Source organism: Furipterus horrens, unplaced genomic scaffold (assembly GCF_987537825.1).
Source record: "Furipterus horrens unplaced genomic scaffold, mFurHor1.1.pri manual_scaffold_4, whole genome shotgun sequence".
NCBI lineage: Eukaryota > Metazoa > Chordata > Mammalia > Chiroptera > Furipteridae > Furipterus > Furipterus horrens.
In genome coordinates this window covers 121,833,812-121,854,658 of record NW_028327174.1, presented here as the reverse complement: position 1 = coordinate 121,854,658, position 20,847 = coordinate 121,833,812, and the positions used below count along the sequence as shown (strand labels likewise).

Here is a 20,847-nt window from a genome sequence, read left to right as displayed (position 1 = left end):
GCTGTGGGATCCCAAACCAGGGAGAGGCCCTTGTAGGTGCTTTGTGATCACCCAGGCTGAATGCCCAGCCCAACGAGCATCTAGGATGGCCATGTGAGTGAGTTTGCTTGCATATGAGTGCAAACCTGCAGGTGACTGCAGCATGCATGAGAGACTTCTAATGGAAAATCACGCTGATAAGCCCAGTCAGGAAACGGGAAAGATTGTTTTTTCAAGCTGGTACACTTCCAGGGGTTTTACAGTAAAAGATAAACAGAACAGTTTTTTCACTGCACTCCCCAGTGGTTGTGTTGTGTCCTAAAATCCCACATGTGGACCAAGACTCATCTACCACAGCTCAGCTCACTCATGTCCCACCTTCTCTAATTTATCAGGGATTCTGGCCACAAGTCTCCTCTCAGACACGCACCTTTCTGTCCTGTCTGATTAAATGACTCCCCTGGGTTCATGTCAGATTTCTCTTCCTCCTGGTGTTCCCAGGACCTCCCTCTCCATAACTATCCCTGCTCCTATTTGAGGTTAGGAGTGTCTCTTCCACAAGGTAATGACTGGGACACAGTCAGGGGTTACATCAATTCCAGGTATTTCAATATAGGTCCCAATCAGCAAAAGGGATTCAGGTCAAAAGCCCTCAAATCTTTTTATGACCACACTTGTTAGTACTATCACAAAACCCATAGTGTTTCACTCTAAACACATTTGCCATTTTAGATTAAAAAGTTAAAACTTTAAGGTCCTATGAGAGAAGGCCACATCAAGGGTCCACCATGGTACATGGTCCAGTACAGATGCACTTGAACAGAGGCTGCTGGAGGCCTCGGGAGCTGAGACCCCAGCTGTCCACCTCTTCACATCCTCATAAGGAATTATGAGGTCCATTAATTAAATACTTTCACCCATTCTTTATATTTCTTTGAGTGGCAACATGAGAAATTTAAACACAAAGATGACAAATAGAACTATATACTTCTTTAGATTGCAGAGTGTAGGAAATTATTCTTTTCTAAAAATAAATTCAGGCCCTGACCGGTGTGACTCAGTGGACTGGGCATCATTCCAAAAACCAAGGGGTAGCCGCTTCAATTCCCGGTTGGGGCACATGCCTGGGTTGCAGGCCAGATCCCCATCTGGGGGTGTGTAGGAGGCAAATGGTCAATATTTCTCTCCCTCCCTCCCCTTTTCTCTAAAAGTAAATAAATAAAATCTTAAAATAAATAAATAAATTGGGGAATGAGGTAGCTAGATGCACATTAGGCCTCAGACTCTCACTTCTGATGCCCACACTTGTCTCCCACCTCTGAGGCCACAGCACTATTTTCAACCTTAGCCTCAAATTGAGGAGCTTATTCCTCATCCCTTTCCGCCCCAAAGACACAAATTTTTGACAATTCACTATGTTTGGTTCTTCTTGCACTGCAAAGTAGCCACATGATCTTTACAAGCAGATGCTTCAGAAACTGGCACTGTGACATTTGTCCTGTAACTCAGCTGGGTTGTAACCATCTTGAGTCAAATGACCATGATCTCTTAGGCCCCTTTCTAGTTTGGAAATCCAGTGTATGTGTAATCACTTATTTAATATGTGACTTTTTCCTTCTTAAAATAATTTACCTTTGTCCTTATGGATTGTTTGTCAAATTTGGCTCCATCCAAGGGTTGGGTCAGACACAGCCAATGGGTGACTAACATAAGATCTGCATATTTATCACTAGAAGAGCTAGAAGGGCCCCCAGTCATTCTCCCAATGGACCGCTGGCACAGTTAGTCACATCTTTAGAGCTCAGTTACACTTTTCACCATACAAAAAATTAATGTTTTAAAAACAAAAAGAAGAACACCTTTGTTTTGAAATTAAGTTTTTATTTTAAAAGATAAAACTTTATACATCCTTTTAAGACATAAAAATGCAAAAGTTATTAGGCAAGTCAGTCATGCCAAACTCTTTACACAATAATTAAAGAAAAAGTGGTAATATTTTACCAGTGTAAAATGTGACGGAATTCAAATCACAGCTTAGATCTTCAGTGACTCAAGTGTTTTATCCCACACAATAAGGTCGGTCAGTTTTCAGATAAAATTCCTCCTCTGGATATTCTGTCTCAGTCAAGTCTCTCTGTATCACCAGCATCTCACACAGTAGGATAGCTGGCCGAGGTGGCGATGCCACAGTGGTTGTTCCGGTCTTTGGCCATCTTTATGTAGCCATTCATGCCCCAAGCTGTACCCCAGCTGAAATAAGAGAGGTTTTTCATTTTATACAAAGAATTGAACACAATTATCTTTGTTAACAATAACGCCTGATGCTTAAACAGTGCACCTAAAGCCCAGACAGATTCAGAAAGAAGCAGGAGAGTCAGCTGTTCTTTTTCATGGCTGAGTTCCAAACCTGCACATAACTTCTACCCACAAACCTTTCACAGAAATGTAAAATTAGAGATTGAAAAAAAAAAAAAAAAAAAACAACTCTTGGGGCCAGATGTGTTTCAGAATTAAGAAAAATTTCAAATTTAGAAATGCAATGGTAACAAAACTGTATCAATGCCCCAGCAAATACCTGTATCCAAATACTGATTCCAAAAAGGATTCCCTTTCAAATATCAAACATAAGTATTTTTGGCATTTTATACCTGTTCTTGACAATCCAATATTTATTATTATCCAGCACTGCTCCTTCAAAGCCATAGCCAACCACCAGAACGCCATGATCCAGGTCCTCAGTGCTGCAGTTTGGATCATAATAAATACCTGAGAAAGTAAAAGTCAATGCTGGGATGGGGACCTCCTAGTGACACCTGATAGTATTTCAGCCTATCAAACCACAGTAAGGGAGGTACAGTAGTCCTCTCTATATCACAGTTCATTTATCACGGCCTCACTGTATCACCGGATTTTTAAAAATATTATATTTAATTATTTATTGCAGATTTATTGCTATATCACAGGATTTTGCGGTACTGTATATGTATGTTGTTAAACTTAGGTAGGTTTAAGAGTGTAGAATAAATGTAAGGTTCCTACTTCACGGGAACGTCTAGAGTATCGTAAAATTCAGTCAAATAACATAAATCCAGATAAGATTAAAAAACAAGATTTTTTTTTTTTTTTTTGCCTTGGCTAGGTGGTTCAGTTCATTGGAGCGCCGTCCTGTACACTAAAAGCTTGCAGGTTCGATTCCTGATCAGGACACATACCTAGGTTTCAGATTCAATTCCTGGTCAGGGCACATACAGGAGGCAACTGATTGATGTTTCTCTGTTTCTCTCTTACATCGATGTTTCTCTCTCCCACACCCACCCTGATCTTTCTCTTTCTCTAAAATCAATAGACATATCCTCGGGTGAGGATTAAAATTAAAAAAAGAAAACTACAAAGATTAAAAAGGAAATCTAGGATAAGGTGTTAGGCCCTCCTGTAATACTAACAGAAATACAAATTGCCACTAGGTATCATATGTGCCCTGACCTGGGGTCAAACCCACAACCTCTTGGTATATGGGACAATGCTCCAACCAATTGAGTCGTCTGGCCAGAGCAACCACTATAACTTTTAAAAACAACTTGTCAAGAGGCATAAAAGACCATTCATTGAAATCTTATTCTACTTTTAGGACGTTAGTTTAAGAAAACAACACAGAACACAAAATTACTTAAACCAATGGTTTTTGCAATTTTAATTTCAGTAGTAAAATTCTTTGAACATTTGAAGTTTTTATTAACCTCACCCAAGGGCATTTTTTTTTCTTTTTTGCCTTTAGAGAGAGGAAGAGAGAGAAGGAGAGAGAGAAACAGTGATGTGAGAAAGACACATCAATTGGTTGCCTTCTCATACGTGCCCCAACTTGGGATTGAACCCACAACCTGGGTATGTGCCCTGACTGGAAATCGAACCCACCATCATTTGTTTTATGGGATGATGCTCCAACCAACTGAGCTACATTGGCCAGGGCAAATTCTTTGAACATGTTAAAGGTCTACCAATTTTTTAAAAGTAAAGTAAAGTAAGCTGTATCAATCAAATTATGCAGCCACTTGATATATTTATGAAGCACTTAAAATCATGGGGATATGGTTTAAGTAATGTGAAATGGACAATACCTGGCACAAATATTAAATGTATAGGAAGCACAACTATGTTAAGTCCACACACCCAGAAATTCTACATTGAATACTATGTAACAGAGTCAGTCTTGCTGTCGGTTAGGGTGCTTTTATAATTTTTCTGCCTAAATTTATAAAGACAAATGCTTACCTCTTTTATAGAACTGGAAGGACATAAGGCTTGCATCTATACCAACAGAAATGGGCCCCACACTTGCCACTGCTTTCATAAGAGACGTCTCCTGCCTATTGATGTTCATGAAACCAGTGTCATTGGCAGCAGAAAATTCGGGTTTGTATTTGCAAGATTCATCCTTTTAAAGGCAAAAGGAGAGAGACCTGATTACAATCTACTTCCTGGGAAATATGAGTTCAAGACAGTTTGCAGTTTAATTATTTCCAAATCAAGTTTGTTATAAAGCATCCCAGGAGGTGAAGTGCTATTGGTTGCTTTGAAATTGAAGAACTAATTGGTGCTGGTGTGCCTATTCAATGAGATACTCTTGGTCTACCTGTCCATGAGAAATTTTTTACTCTGGAGAAATCTGTACTATATACAGAATGGTATGTAAATCTCCATGTAATATAGAAGTAGGAACAGCTATATTGTTACCATCTAAATGGAGAATTGGGTAGTTCTGACAGTTTGCAGATATAGATTCTACAGCCTAATATGTGAATTATAAATATAGCATCTGCTTTCTCTGAAGGGATCAACACTCAAAAACAGAGATTAATAAGATAAGTGTGGAGTTTGGAAGATGGCAGCTGAGTAGGTGGAAGGTGAGCCCACTTGCTCGTGCCCCCAGCGTGGATTTTCAACTAATCTTCCGACAAGTGACATGATCAATGGAATTTTTGAAGCCCAGGAGTGCAGAGGAGGCTTTGCACCATCCAGTAAAAGATTTTACAAGTTGAAGGGGAAATACCCTGCATGAGGTGCCTGAAGCAAAGGAGAGCGCAGAGGAAAGTGCAACTTGGCGGCTTCTGTCCAGCCCGGAGTGGGAAAGGGGGGCCCCGGTCCCATACAGGGAACCCCCAACCCTATTCAGGAGAGACTTGAGAGGATACACAGAGTCATAAAGCCTTAGGCAGCACACACACAGTGAGCTTGGCTGCAGCGCCAACCTGGAGAGTCCAGGAGAGAAAATGTGGCTCCTAAGACTGTTGGAGGTACCGGCAGGCTGTGGCCAGCCCTGATGGAGAAAGACTTTTTGCCTTTGGGGAAGTGGAGTGCTTGGAGAGCCAGGGAGCAGCGCAGAGCCACAGTGTAGATGCCACATAAGGATTTTTTAAAGAGGGGTGTAGAGGTGTGGCTGAGAGGGAACCCAGATGAGCCCACAGCTTTTTGACCCGCCAAAAAGGCCCGATTCAAAGCAGGGTTCGTGCCCACTGAACCCAGCTGGCCAGGAAGAGTAGAAGACTGCATGGTAAAGGATTGTAGGGCACCAGCCAGCACAACTGGTGTGTAGGGGCGGGCAGGGGGCAGCAGCTGTGCGCAGAACAAAGGGTTTGGGGCTGGATCTCCTTCAAGAGCAGTGAGCCAGGAGCTGGACAGGCTAGAGCAAACAGCAAGGAAATTGATAGGCTAGTGCTAAGTACCTGAAATTTTTTGCAGCCAGGCAGGGCCACCCAAACTGCGAAATACAAACCTCTGGGAGGGGGAAGGCTTGCCCATTCCCCACATGCAGGATTGCAAACTCCACGAATCTAGGCTCAAGAACCCACTCCCGAGTGCATATCCACAGTGGAAAAAAAGAGAACCTCCAAAAGAGCCCTTTATGAACTTTTACCAGACGCTGTGCTGGCTCCTCCTCAGGCCCTATTCCACAGAACAGCAGAGCAGAGAGATCAGAAATTGGTGCAGCAAAAGTTATTCAGCCTCAGCTTTCACACAGAGTTGCCATCAGCATGAAGCATGAAAGAGCTGACCCTTTTACACAGATTGGTCCCTCATGTGAAACAGATAGCTAATTTGTTAGAGACTATACATTAGAGAAATTAACCTAGGACAGACCAAGATGTGTGGTGCAGGGGCGGGACACCCACCCACCATCTTCCCTGAAAGCTGAACAGCACCCCCCAGGGGGTGATTCAGGGATCCCACCCTCCTGATTGCAACAGAGGCTCCCACCAGAGGCAGGTGGAGGTGGTACATACAGTGCTGTCCAACAATAGATGAACCACCTCTGGCCCTTGTGCTCATAAAAAGCCAGCAGGGCAGAACAGTAGGGACCAACCAAGCCTGAAGAAGACAGCCACAGAGTGTGGACCACTTGTAGTCTTGAAAGACTGCCTAAAGCTAGACTGGGACAGATCCTGAAGGAGAAAAGAGTAAGCAAACAAACACTAGACTCTGCTGAGATGGGGAACCTTGTTTCTTTTCATTATTGGAGCTATTTTTCTCCTGCATAGCTTCTTGACATGGTTTCTTTGTCTTCAACTTTGTTCCTACTATTTCACTGTTCTTTATTTCATTTTATATATATATATTTCTTTTTATTATTTTTACTTTAGTTTTAATTTTGATCTCATATTTTACTCTTCCCGTCTCTCACTCCATTTTGCCTTCATCCTTCTCTTTCTTATTTTTGTATTAAATTTTATTTTTCCCTTTCTACTCCTTGTTTCTGTTCCTCACTCCTACTATTTCTCCTCCCTCCATCCTCTGAATGGTTAAGAAAACATGACCCACATATATGCTGTCTATAAGAGACCCACCTCAGAAGAAAAGAGCCATGCAGAATGAAAATTAAGGGATGGAAAAATATCCCAGGCAAATGAACATGAAAAAAAGCTGGGGTAGCAATACTTATATCAGATAAAATAGACTTCAAAACAAAGGCCATAACAAGAGACAAAGAAGATCACTGCATAATACTTAAGGAAGTTGTCCAACAAGAGGATTTTGCCCTTGTAAACATATATACACCCAACATAGAAGCACCTAAATGCATCGGGAAAATCTTGGAGGACTTTAAGAAGGAGATCAACAGCAATATAGTCATTGTAGAGGATTTTAACACTCCATTCTCAACAATGGCTAGATAACCCAAACAAAAAATCAACAAGAAAATTGAGGCATTAAACGACAGCCTAGATAAAATGGACTTAATTGATATTTACAGGGCATTTCACCCCAAGAAAGCAAAATATACATTCTTTTTAAATACGCATGGATCATTTTAAAAGATAGACCACGTAATAGGACATAAAACAAAACCTCAACAAATTCAAGAAAATAGAAATCATATCAAGAATCTTCTCAGGAAGGGTTTATTCAAGGAATGTGTATGGAGGACTCATGGACATGGACAACGGGGAGGGATATCATTGTGGGAGAAGGGATGGGCTGGGTGGGGGGAGCAATGGGGGAAAAATGGGACAACTGTAATTGAAAAATAAATAAAAGCTGATTTAAATAATGTAAAAGAAAAAAAATCTTCTCAGATCACAATGTCTTGAAACTAGAAACCAACCTCAAGTAAAAAAACTCAAAAACATTCAAATATGTGGCAACTGAAGAACATATTATTAAATAATGAATGGTTTGACAATGAGATCAAGGAAGAAATTAAAAAATTACTCAAAAACAAATGAAAATGAACACACAACAACTCCAAACATATGGGACACAGAGAAGGCAGTCCTGAGAGGGAAGTTCATAGCAATACAAGCCTACCTAAAAAAGAGAAAAATCTCAGATAAACAACCTAACCCTACATGTAAAAGAGCTAGAGGAAAAACAACAAACTTAGCCCAGAGTGAGTAGAAAGAAGGAAAAAATCAAGATCACAGCAGAATTAAGTGACAGAGACTAAAAAGACAATTCAAAGGACCGATGAATCCAGGAGCTGGCTCTTTAAAAAGATAAACAAAATTGATAAACCTTTAACCAGACTTCACATGAAAAAAAGAGAGGACCCAAATAAATAAAATCAGTAATGGAAGAGGGGAAGTAACAACTGATACTATAGAAATACAAAGCGTTATAAGACATTACTATGAACAACTATATGCCAAGAAATTGGACAACCTAGGAAAAATGGATAAATTTCTAGAAACATACAATCTTCCAAAAGTGAATCAAGAAGCAGAAAGCATGAGTAGACCAATAACAACTAGTGAAATCAAAGCACACATAAGCCCTTGCTGGATGACTTCACACGTGAATTTTACCAAACATTCAAAGAAGAACTAACTCATATTCTTCTCAAACTATTCCAAAAATTTTCAAGAAGAGGGTAGACTCCCAAAACTTTTTTATGAGGCCATTGTTACCCTAATTCCAAAACCAGGTAAAGACACAACAAAGAAAGAAAATTATAGGCCAATATCTCTGATGAACATAGATGCTAAAATCCTCAATAAAATACTGTCAATCTGGATCTAGCAATACATGAAAAAGGTCATACAACATAATCAAGTGGGATTTATCCCAGTGATGCAAGGATAGTATAATATTCGCAAATCAATAAATGTAATACATCACATAAACAAAGTGAAAGACAAAAATCACATGATCATATCAATAGATGCTGAAAAAGCATGTGATAAAGTACGGCACCCATTTATGATAGAAACACTGAGCAAAGTGGGAATAGAGGAAGCATACCTCAACATAATAAAGGCCATATACAAGAAATCTACTGCCGCCCTGGCTGCTGTGGCTCAGTGGATTGAGCGTTGGCCTGTGAGCCAAGTGTCGCTGGTTTGATTCCCAGTCAGGGCACATGACTAGGTTGCATGTCAGGACCCCAGCTGGGGGTGCGAGTGAGAGGCAACCACACAGTGATGTTTCTCTCCCTCTCTTTCTCCTTTCCCCTCTCTCTAAAAATAAAATAAATAAACAAACAAATAAATTTTTTTAAAAAGAAATCTGATGCCAACATAATACTCAAAAAGCAAAAACTAAAAGCTTTTCCCTTAAGATCAGGAACAAGACAAGGGTGTCCTCTCTCACTACTCTTACTCAACATAACAATGGAAGTTCTAGCCACAGCAATCAGAGAATAAAAAGAAATAAAAGGCATCAAAATTGGGAAAGAGGAAGTAAAACTGTCATTATTTGCAGACAACATGATAGTGTACATGCAAAACCCTATAGTCTCCACCAAAAAACTACTCTACCTAATAAGTGAATTTGACAAAGTATCAAGATACAAATGTAATTCATGATGCTAAAAAAGTCCTAGGGGAAACATAGGAAGTAAAATTTCAGATATCCCACACAGCAATATTTTGCCAATATATCTCCTAGGGCAAGATAAATCAAGGATAAAATAAACAAGTAGGACTACATCAAATTAAAAATCTGCTCGGCCAAAATGAAAAGGGAACCAACTGTATAGGAGAACATATTTGCTAGTAATATATCAGGCAAAGGTTTGATGTCCAAAATATATAAAGAACTCATACAATTCAACACCAGGAAGACAAATAATCCAATTAAAAAATAGGCAAAGGACTTGAATAGACAGTTCTCCAAGGAGGACATAACATGGCCCATAGACACATGAAAGAATGCTCAACATCACTAGCCATCAGAGAGATGAAAATTAAAACCATAACGAGATATCACCTCATACCTTTCAGAATCGCTATCATTAATAAATCAATAAATAACAAGTCCTGGCGATGATGTGGAGAAAAGGGAACCCTGGTGGACTACTGGTGGGACTGCAGACTGTGCAGCCATTATGGAAAACAGTGTGGAGTTTCCTCAAAAAATTAAAAATGGAACTGCTTTTTGACCCAGCCATTCCACTGTCAGGAATCCCAAAACACTGATTCAAAAGACCTTATGCACGCCTATGTTCATAGCAGTGCTGTTTCGTCGGCAGCCGTTCGTCTCGAGAGACGATGGTGTAGCTTCTTAAGAGTCTATCTGCACCTCCGAGAATGGCTGTGCAGTCCGACTCGGGAGTGACACGGTATCTGTCTCCTTCCGTGTTGAATCGACATCTTGCGATGACGCTGGAGTGTCCTCTCCAGTGAAGCTGAAGCTACAGAGCCTGGGCAGGGTGATATGGAGGGTCTGCTGTTGCCCATGCAGCAGACCCCCCTCTCTTCGCAGCTGAAGGGTCCAAGGGAAAGACGGAGTCGATACAGCTTGGCTTCAGGTGCGCCGCAGGAGTTGCCGGTGTTGACTACAACGTCAAACCGCCTTAGGGACTCCGGCTCCGGATTTTCTGTCGGGGTTTACTCCCTTAGCCTTTCCCCTGAAGAGGTATGCCGCAAGGCAGCGGAGGTTTTTTGGTGTCAGAGTTTTCCTTTTCTGATGTACCCTGACTGGAAGATCGAACCATTTACACAATGGAATACTATGCAGCAGAAAGAAAGAAGGAACTCCTACCTTTTGCAACAGCATGGATGGAACTGAAGACTATTTTGCTAAGTGAAATAAGCCAGTCGGTAAAAGACAAATGCCATATGATCTCACTTATGAGAGGAATCTAATGAACAAAAATAATGAGCAAAATAGTACCAGAGACATAGAAACAAGGAACACTCTGACAGTAACCAGAGGGAAGGGGACAATGGTGGAAAGAAGGGGAAGGGACTAGTCAAAGATCATGTATGAATGACCCATGGACATGGACAATAGTGTGGGGACTGACTGTGGGAGCTGGGAATGGGCTGGGCAGAGGAGGGCAAAGAGGGGAGAATTGGGACAACTGTAATAGAATAAGAATAAAAAAATAAACAAACTAAAGATAAGAAGTGTGTTTTACCCTTGCCCTATATGGATAAGATGCCTCTGAGTCCAGGCCTTTGTTGTCCTTGACATACTGGAAGGCGTTATCCACTAGGCCACCATTACAGCCATGATTGCCTTGAGGCTGAGAGCAGTCCATCAGGTTCTGCTCACTCAATGAAACAAGTTTGCCAGTTTTCTGGAACATCTGTCCTTCAAGGGCACCAGTTGCACTGAAAGCCCAGCAAGAACCACATTGACCCTGAAAACAAAATTCAAAAGTGCTTAGTCTACAAAACAAAGCAAGATTTTGATAACAGTTGATATATTTAGAAAAACAGAAACTGCCCATTTTCCCATGGTCTACCATTTCATGAAAAGCAACTCCTTTATAGCTTTACTCTTGAAGAGACACCTGCTGAACACTGTCATACCTGATCCTTCACAGGAGTTACATAGCCTTCCTCTCTCCAATCCACAGTTGGGGGTATCTCAGCAGAGGGAGGTTCTTGAAACACTTTCCGTTTCCTGTACTTCTGATATTGAAAACCGTTCATCACCTGCCTAAATTCTTCATTGGTCTCCAAGGGAAAGGAAATAGAATGTTATAAAAAAGAGATTATTTTGGAGAAGTACTGAGACAGGGATAACTGAGGACAGGGAGCACAAAAAGTGAAGCCTCCCATGTCACACTCACCATGTCACCAAAGGCATTCATTGCCATGCTGAAGCTATGTTTCCCTTGGCTATGTTCCTGGTTGTGCAATTCAATCATTTTCATATTCTTCTCCCACACAACTCTCCTCCATCCTTCCTCATCCTAGAGGCAAAGAAATTAGCTATGGTCTTTATTTCTATTTAAACAAACTCACCTTCAATAGTGGTTCCTGTGTATTCACCAAGTGGATTTACAGCAGAGATAAAGACAAACCACGGTCAGAGAAAGCTTATACTTCTGGGAGCTGTTCTCCAGCACCCACACAACAGGGATATATGCCTGTATTGTGTCAGTGATGGGTGCGATGAAGTTAATGGCCTTTGTAAGAGCTGGTCTCAAGGAGCTACCCTCTGCTTTAAACTCCCTACAACATGGACCATTCTCTGCGGGTCGCTCTGAACAGTTTCACATATTATCAACCTCATTATATAGTTTCTTGTGTATTGACTTCCACTGGTTCCATTGTGCAGCTGATCTGTGATCAAGGTTTGGAGCAGCTGAGGCTATTCCCAAGCAAATGGCAGCCAGGAAGAGTGAAGGATTCATGTTTCAGAAACCTAGGAAGGAAAAAGAAATGAGTCTCTGATTAGACCAATCTTTCTAAAAAGCTACCCTACCTTCTCCTGAGATGTTACAGCCTCTGCAATGGAGTGAAAACATTTAATTTATCCTCGCAATTATTTGCACAAGGACTGTGGAGGAAGCCTAAGGATGTAGGCGGAGAAAAATAGCCCGGAGACTCCCTCCCATTCCTACCTCCAGACAGGGTAGGCTCACCAGGGGTCTGAGAACTAGCTCAGGGTCAGGCGACACAGTTCGCTGGTGCCGCCCCGCTCCCAGCCCTTCGCACTAGCCAGCCGCCCCAGAGTACGCTGACGCGATGCAGGGTGCGGCGGCTCCCGCTGCCCAGCGGTCCGCTGGGTCAGACCTGGGGACGCTGACTTCTGGGATCCCGTACCCTCGACCCCAAAGGCTGGCGGCCGCGCCAGGATCAGGCCAGGGGGCGTTCACCTGTGGAGGCAGCGGGTACTGAAACAATCACCAGGTGCAAGTCCCAGGATTTCCCAGGCTAGGCTGTGGCCCCGAGGCGGGCCCATTTAACCCCCGGCATTCGGTCCGGCCCCAGCCCCGCCCCACCGCCAACCCGCGCCGGGATTGGCTGAGCCTGCCTATGGGCGGGGCCTTCGGGTGCCGGGACTCCTGACGCTGGAGGAGGCTGGCTCTCCCAGCCTGTCCCAGGGCGGGTGGTACCGACCTCAGTGGACAACTGGGGGAACACTAAGGAGGGTCCCGCGCCTCCCTGGGGACCTGGATCAACTAAACACGCCGAATTTATGCTCTCAGCGGGTGGTTTACAAAAAAAAAAGTTTTATGGGACACCCCAAGTAGATTTTCAGTGTAACCCTGCCTGTCCTTTAGTCTAGAGTTCTGGTTAAAATCTCCGGAACTCTGAAAACAGTAAAATCTAGTCTAGTGTGGTTCTTGTTTATTCCGCAGCGAACTGTGGGGCTGGCTGCAAGAAGGCAGAGCCCCCCGGCAGATGTGTGCGCACTGTTTCGGGACGGCCGCAGCCGGGTTTGGGAAGAATCTGGAGAGCAATGGCGATGCCCAAAATATGGGGCATGACAGTCAAGGCCCAGATCCCTGCCAGGAAAGGGGACGGCCCTGCTGGGTCTCCCGGGAAGGCTGGCATCTGTAGTGCTCCTTTGCGGCCTTCCCCAGGCAGGGGGTCTTCATCACAAACCTTTCTCAAAATCAACAAGAAGGAGTTATTTCCAGAAACATGTGGTTTAATAAAAGAAGGGAAGTAGAAATTGCTTTTACGTCCCCATTCTCTCCCTTATGGATTATGTCCTCCTCAATGAGATTTCCTTGAGATTTAATTTAACAGATTTGCTTTAGTGAATTTTACTTCAATGATTTTTAATTTACATTTAATATCAACATTTAAATGACAGCTTGTAAAGATGTTTTAAGTGGAGAAAAATATATTTATATATTAAATAATTAATACTGTACATAAGTCCCTAAGGAGGTTTGACGTTGTAGTCAACACCGGCAACTCCTGCGGCGCACCTGAAGCCAAGCTGTATTGACTCCGTCTTTCCCTTGGACCCTTCAGCTGCGAAGAGAGGGGGGGTCTGCTGCATGGGCAACAGCAGACCCTCCATATCACCCTGCCCAGGCTCTGTAGCCTCAGCTTCACTGGAGAGGACACTCCAGCGTCATCGCAAGATGTCGATTCAACACGGGAGGAGACAGATACTGTGTCACTCCCGAGTCGGACTGCACAGCCATTCTCGGCGGTGCAGATAGACTCTTAAGAAGCTACACCATCGTCTCTCGAGACAGACGGCTGCCGACGACGACATAATTAAGACTTTAAGAACCACAAACAAGAAACATTGTATTGTTTGTCCATTTTTATTACAAAAAAAAATCATTGTTGAAAATACTTTCTAAAAAATTATTATCAGTACCTCATTTCCTTTCCCACTTCACTGTTATCTATGCATATTTTGAAATCTTTTGGTAAAAATGATATCATTGTTCAGGTGGACTTATAAATTCTTATTTAGGACTAAACTGATAAACCTTCTAGAGGCACTATCAGACACATAGTTTTGTTTTGTTTTTACTGTGGTGATATGTATATACATAAAAATGTGTATTTTAACAGCTTTTAAATGCATTAAGTCCATTCACATTATTGTGCAACAATCACCACCATTTATCTTCAGAACTTTTTCATCTTCCCAGACTGAAACTCAGTACCTATTACACAATAACTGCATTTCTCCCTTCCCCAAGCCCCTGGAAACCACTATTCTATGTTCCCTTTCTATGAATTTGATTACTCTAGCTAACTGATGTAAGTGGAATCATGTAATATTTATCCTTTTGTGCTTGGCTATTTCACTTAACAAAATATCTTCAAGGTCCATTCAAGTTGTAGCATGTGTCAGAAGTTTTCTTTTTGAAAGGTGAATAATATTCTATTGTGTGATTGTACCACCTTTTGTTTCTTCCATCATCCCTGGATGAACAAATGGGTTATTTACACATTTGCCTATTTTAAACAATGCTGCTATCCACATAGTTGTCTAAGTATTTGAGTTCCTAGTTTCATTTTTTAGTGTATATACCCAGAAGTAGATTTGCTGGATATGGTAATTCTATGTTTAATTTGTTCTATGTTTTCCAAAGTAACTGCAGCATTTTACATTTCTACCAGAACTGTACAGGGAGGGTTCCAATCTGATATGATTTGAAAACATTTTCTGGACTTCTGTGAGTTGTTTTTCAGTAAGTTGAGAGCATCTTTTGATGAGCAAAAGTTTTTAACTCTGATGAAGTTTGATTTATCTATTTTTTCTTTGATTGCCTGTGTTTTTAGTGTTATAACCAAAAAACTGTTACCACGTTCAATATCATGAGACTATTCTTTTGTGTTTTCATCTTGTTTTATAATTTTAGCTCCCGATGAAGTTTGATTTATCTATTTTTTCTTTGATTGCCTGTGTTTTTAGTGTTATAACCAAAAAACTGTTACCACGTTCAATATCATGAGACTATTCTTTTGTGTTTTCATCTTAAGTTTTATAATTTTAGCTCCTGATGAAGTTTGATATATCTATTTTTTCTTTGATTGCCTGTGTTTTTAGTGTTATAACCAAAAAACTGTTACCACGTTCAATATCACGAGACTATTCTTTTGTGTTTTCATCTTAAGTTTTATAATTTTAGCTCCTATGTTTGGGTCTTTGATCCATTTTTGTGTTACTCTTTGCATATGGTGTAAGGTAAAGGTCCAACTTTATTCTTTTGCATGTGGATATCCCATTTCTCCAGCATTATTTGTTGAAATGACCATCCCTTCTTTTTGAATGGTCCTGGCAATCTCATACAATTTTTAAATTCAATTCATTAAAACATTTTTATTTTAAGGTTTTTGAAGAAATAGAAGCTCAAACCCAACTAGAGGTTGAAGCTCTTAGATGATTACAAAATTATGTTGCATTGTAAATGACTGAAGGTTTAAAAAAATGCTTTTTAATACACCATGGAGTTCAACACAATCATTCAAGAAATATAAGTACATATTCTAATATTTGGTTGTACAGTTGCCCTTGGGTCACGGCTGGAGAAGACTGCTGGTGTAGCAGGAAAACCTGCTGCTGCATGACTGCCTGTACCTTAGGCAATAGCCTCACAGCAGGCTGTGTGGCAGGTGCTGCTCCAAAGAATGCATCCTCTTAGTTTCTGGAATGTGAGGCAGTGCACTGGAGAAAGCATGGATTCTTTTTATACCAACGTGTCCCAAATCTAGAAGGACACCAAGAAATATTTAAATGCCAGGGAAATATGGAACAAGGTTATTTAAGCAAGAAATTGTATGCCCTGGCTGCTGTGGCTCAGTGGATTGAGCGTCAGCCTGCAAACCAAGTGTCGCTGGTTCGATTCCCAGTCAGGGCACATGACTAGGTTGCACGTCAGGTCCCCAGTTGGGGGCACGAGTGAGAGGCAACCACACAGTGATGTTTCTCTCCCTCTTTCTCCTTTCCCCTCTCTCTAAAAATAAATAAATAAATAAACAAATAAATAATTAAAAAAAAGAAATTGTATCATCTAATTATACAAAATTTGTTAAATAATATATTACAGAAAGATGTATGCTAATAATTTTGTTCTTATTCCTACTCTTCTATCTCCATTCCTTTGTCAGATAACTTAAATGACTGGTATTATCTTAGTCAAATGACCAATCCTTAGTGCAGCCTTTGAGAAAATTCAGTTGATGGGTGCCCTGATTCCTATTTAAAATGCAGCATCTGTGAAAGCATGTTCTTGTATGCATTTGTCTAGATTTCCTTTGTTTACTAGGAAAATGAGACATAATTCTTTTCCCCAACTTTGGAAGTTTTAAACTGCAGGGGAATGAACAAATTTCATGTGATGGTATTCAAGAGCCCAGGGCCGCTTAACACCTTTTCCCAATATAATACCCCCCTCCACTTTGTTTAAATTCAATGAACCAAGAATTACTCTTTTAAGAGTTATCTATTTGTAAAGTGGTTAACTACCACTTATAGTTTCATGGAAAAGAGCTTTGATATTTGTATGAAGGCACTTATAAAATAACTGACTTTTCTGAGTTATTTACAGAAACATGTAGCTTAATAAAAGGGGGAAAGTAGAAACTGTTTTTACCTCCCCACTCTCTATGTTTTGGATTTATTATGTCTTCCTCAACAAGCTTTTCTTGAGATTTAATTTAAGAAATTTCCTTTAGTGATTTTACTTCAGTGATTTTTACTTTACATTTAATGTCAGGATTGTGAAAATGTTTTAAATGAAAGAAAAATATATTTATATATTAAATATTAAAGTACATAATTAAGAATTTAAGGAACACAAACCAGAAATATTGTACATTTGTTCTTTTTTATTTACAGAAATAAAACTGTGCTTTTCCTGTAGAATGAAACAATCAGCCTATTTATTAAGTAAATCAATCAACAAGAATTCATTAAGCTCTGTGCTCATTATCCCCTACTTGTTCTTTCACCATTTCTTTAGAAACAACCTACATGTCCCTTTTCTAACAGGTTCTTAGTCTCAGCCTTTCCATTTTATATCTAAACTTATCATAGTAATCTTGATTTTATAGCAGTGGGCACAGAACTTTATAGATTCATGCCATTAAAATGGTGGCAAGCATCTTGGAGCAGCAGGTCTCAAGGGGGCTATGGCACTTCTCCCTAACTCTCCTTGAGAGGCCAGAGCATCTGTTCTGCAAACTGCAAACCTGAGCTGTGTGTTCTGCCACCCACTGATGTCTCCTCCCTCAGTGAAAGACTGGCAGTGGGACACGGGATGCTGTTAGTAAGGAAATCATTTAAGGAAAGTGGATGATGCTTCCTTGGATCAGAACTGTGTTCTATGCTGAGCTTTCACATGTCATTTCATCTGGCCATGTTAGCAAGGGTCCCAACGAATGATCAGATTCCTTATTTGGAGGGTGGATTAGTTTTCAAAAGTGGAAGCTGGGTTCCTCAGTGAGCCCTATCGATTTGAGAATAAAGTTTAGATGTGCTTGACCCACAGCTTCACGTGTGATTTGAGGACACTGAAACCAGGATAGGGAGTCAGCAACCACTGGGGTTTGTGGGGACACAGAAGAAATGAGAAAAAAAAAAAAACCAAACATAAACCACTAAAATGGAGTCAATAAAATAACTAAAGTTTATATTGAGAAGATTTCCTTGTTTTAGTTTTTGAGATGATCATGTAGGGAATAGAGATGCTTGATGATGCAGTTCTATTTTCTTTCGGTGGTCTCAGTGTTTTTAAAAGAATGTTTTATGTGTGTCTTTAGAATTGGTGAATAAGTAAACCTAATTTTTAAATAACTAATATTATCATGGAGGCAAAATCATTGGAGTTAGGCTTACAAATGTGACATTTTATTATCACAGGTAAGGTGTAAAGACTTTACCTGTGAGAAATGATCTAGGAAAGAAACATCCAGGAGGCTTGGGGCAAACTGCCCTCTGGAAGCTGGTAGAGGGAGAAGCAGAGGCCCAGTCCCTGTGGCCAGCAGTTTGCTTTCTGTGTGGCTCACTTGTCTTTTCCTACTTTCAGCATGTCACCAGGTGTTGCAGGAAGACAGATCTCTGGGTAGGGGCATTCTCATGCCCCTCCACCCAGGTGGCATCCCATGACTCAGGAGATGATGAGCAACTCTTGTCTCCACCTTCAGCTTTAGGCTGTCGAGGCCACTGAGTCGTGGAATCCTGGGTAAAACAGGTTCTGTTGTGTACTCCATCTGCCTCCTTGTTAATGAAGTCTTAAAATGGAGCTGGCACTGAGGATTAGTGTGTCTGCCTTGCTTCCTTGACAGGTGCTAGCTAAACTAGGAGTTACCCTGGCTGTATTTTACATATTAATGCTGCTGTAAGAATTCTTTCACTTGTAAAATTCTCCTGTTGTTGGCTGGAATGTCACACCCCCTGTTCTGGTAGCTTTTGAAATCCTAATAAAAAGAGAATGAGGCTTCCCGCTCTCCGCTGATGGTCAGAGCGAGCCACAGTCCTCCGTTCGTTACTGGCCAATAGTCCTGCCTGCCGGATTTATCTCAGCGTCCGAGATCATAATGAACATTTCACCAGGTGAGCCAGCACTGAAGTCAAGGGCCTGGCCCTGGGGAGCTTTGGTGCTGTATCTCAAGATAGCCTCAGTGCTCATACTTCATTCCTCCTGGTACCTCTGGTACTCAAAATCCAGTTTGCCTATTAAGCCCTCCTGGCCTAAATTATATTCAGTTACTTCACTGGAGAGAGGAACCTGGCACTACCCTTGATGTTTTCATGCTCCACAGTTGGGACCATCCTCATTTGTAGAATGGGCGTACAACAGAACACATCTCCTAAGGCCGTGGTTCTCAAAGTGGGTCCCCTTCTTACAGAACCCCTGGGCTGCTCCAATTGAAAACAAACCCACGGGCTCTTTAGTTAGGGGTCCAATTGCCCGCCGCCAGAATTACAACTCTTAATACTTCAGTTGAGTGAAAAGAAAATTGTTTATTTAACAGTTACACATATCCTTGCCTCCCCCCTACCAAACCTAGCCAGTTTTAGGAAGGTCAGAAACACCGTTTGCCTACTTCCCAAACACAGTTCAGCTTTACCAGTGGCTGCCAATCATTCAATCTGATTGGGGAGGTCCTTTCTGTGCTGTGGTGCCCTTCAGCTCTCCATACAAAACCGCCGGGATTCTCAGCCTCCTTGCAAACTGTCTTCTTCCTGTAAACCACGTGGATCTCCTCTCCTTCTCCAGAGCACCCCTGCGAACACCTGCCAGCGAGGGAGACAGCCCCAGAGCGCCCCCCCCCCAAAGTGTTCGCAGCTGCCTATATATCCCTGACTGCGTCCTCTGATGCAGTGGGCGTTGCCAACAGTTCTGACCATTCACAGAACCCCACGTAGGCTTTCCATACCATCCCCTGGTTCAAAACTCCTCCCATCCACCTGAGGCCTTGGAAGCATCCAAGCAATTTTGCATAATGAAAGACACCAGCCACCAGCCTCAGGTGTGTGGAGACATTCTGAAAGCTGCTTCCTTTTCCTTATCTCCCAGCTGAAAATTCTGGGGATTTTTGGACTCCCCTGTTTCTGTAACACCCTGGCAGCATTAACAACTCTTGGGAACTTGTTAGAAAAACCGATTCAGAAGCCCCATCCCAGACACACTGAACCCGAAACTCTGAAAACAGAGGTTAGTAATCTCCTTTCACAAGCCCTCCAGGTGATTCTGATATGTGCTCAAGTCTGAGAACTGTAGTCATAGGATTATTATGGAGAGTAAATGAAGAAGCATGTGTATCATGCTCAGAACAGTGCCAGGCATCTAAGTGTTATTTAGCTATTAACATCATCATCACCATCAATCACAGAAATCCTTCTAATAATACTGTAATTTCCAGTAGCACAGATACCCACAGATGGAGCTGCCTTTCCTGTGGAACAAGCCCCCAGAACCTACATGTGCAAGCTGACTCTCTGAATCAGCGCAAAGGTCTTCTCTGTCCTGACCACCTACCATCATAGTACAGAGACTGATTTTACTTATACCATATTCCCTACATAGGTATATAAATAGGGAATTATTTTTATAAATGTATGCTTTATGTGATATGAAATTTACCACTTTAAACAAATATTTCAGTGGGATTTTTTTTTTTTTAGTACTTTATGGAACTATCAGCACTATCTAATTCCAGAATATGTCCATAGGTAAAGTACAGAGCTTTTGTCTTCAGAAAACACCTTGTACTCATTAGTCCCAATTAGTCCCAAATTTCTCCTGCCCCCATTCCCGTAATCTACCGGTACTTTCTGTCTATGGATTTGTCTATTCTGATACTTCATATGAATGAAATCATAAAATATATGACCTTTTCTGTCCGACTTCTGTCACTTTGCATAATATCCTCAAGGCTTATTCATATTACAGCATATACAGGTATTTCATTCCTCTTTATTTCTGAATAATATTTCAATGCATGAATCACCATTTTTATTCATCCATTCACTAATGGACATTTGTGTTGCTTTCATTTTTTTGTTATGACCAATGTTGCTATGAACATCTGTGTACAAGTTTTTGCATGAAGGACTGCTTTTATTTCCTTGGGTCTAAACATAGGAATTAGTATGTAGCACTTTCTGAGGAAGTACCAGACCGTTTTCCACAGTGGCTACAACATTTTACTTTCCCATTAGCACTTATGAGGGTTCTGATTTCTGCGCATCTTCTCTAATGCATCTTATTGT

General features: G+C 41.3%; 1 protein-coding gene and 1 pseudogene across 2 annotated transcripts; both read right to left on the bottom strand.

Moving 5' to 3' along the window:
• Nucleotides 1-1,890: 1,890 nt before the first annotated feature.
• Nucleotides 1,891-12,620, bottom strand: LOC150012775 (procathepsin L-like). 2 transcript variants are annotated; one of them, XM_090275766.1, is made up of 8 exons: nt 12,524-12,617; nt 11,933-12,069; nt 11,492-11,614; nt 11,229-11,375; nt 10,832-11,056; nt 4,249-4,411; nt 2,628-2,745; nt 1,891-2,229 (listed from the first exon to the last, which is right to left on the bottom strand). In XM_090275766.1, the coding sequence occupies exons 2-8, from the start codon at nt 12,056-12,058 to the stop codon at nt 2,130-2,132; spliced, it is 1,002 nt and encodes a 333-aa protein (XP_090131892.1). In that variant the 5' UTR covers nt 12,059-12,069; nt 12,524-12,617; the 3' UTR covers nt 1,891-2,129. The 2 variants fall into 2 exon arrangements, with proteins under 2 accessions (XP_090131892.1, XP_090131893.1); XM_090275767.1 differs by lacking the exon at nt 2,628-2,745 and having other exon boundaries at nt 2,141-2,229; nt 12,524-12,620.
• Nucleotides 12,621-12,998: 378 nt separating this feature from the next.
• LOC150012774 (protein N-lysine methyltransferase METTL21A-like) overlaps nt 12,999-20,847 on the bottom strand; it is a 33,794-nt pseudogene continuing 25,945 nt past the window's right edge.

Bases quoted from the DNA above. Each gene is read 5' to 3' on its own strand.
- LOC150012775 (XM_090275766.1), bottom strand. From the start codon at position 12,058: ATGAATCCTTCACTCTTCCTGGCTGCCATTTGCTTGGGAATAGCCTCA. The intron at 11,057-11,228 runs GTATGACAGTGT...TTTTGTTTTCAG, and splicing joins TAACTCCTGTGAAGGATCAG to GGTCAATGTGGTTCTTGCTG. The intron at 2,230-2,627 runs GTATAAAATGCC...CTCTTATTTCAG, and splicing joins TATTGGATTGTCAAGAACAG to CTGGGGTACAGCTTGGGGCA.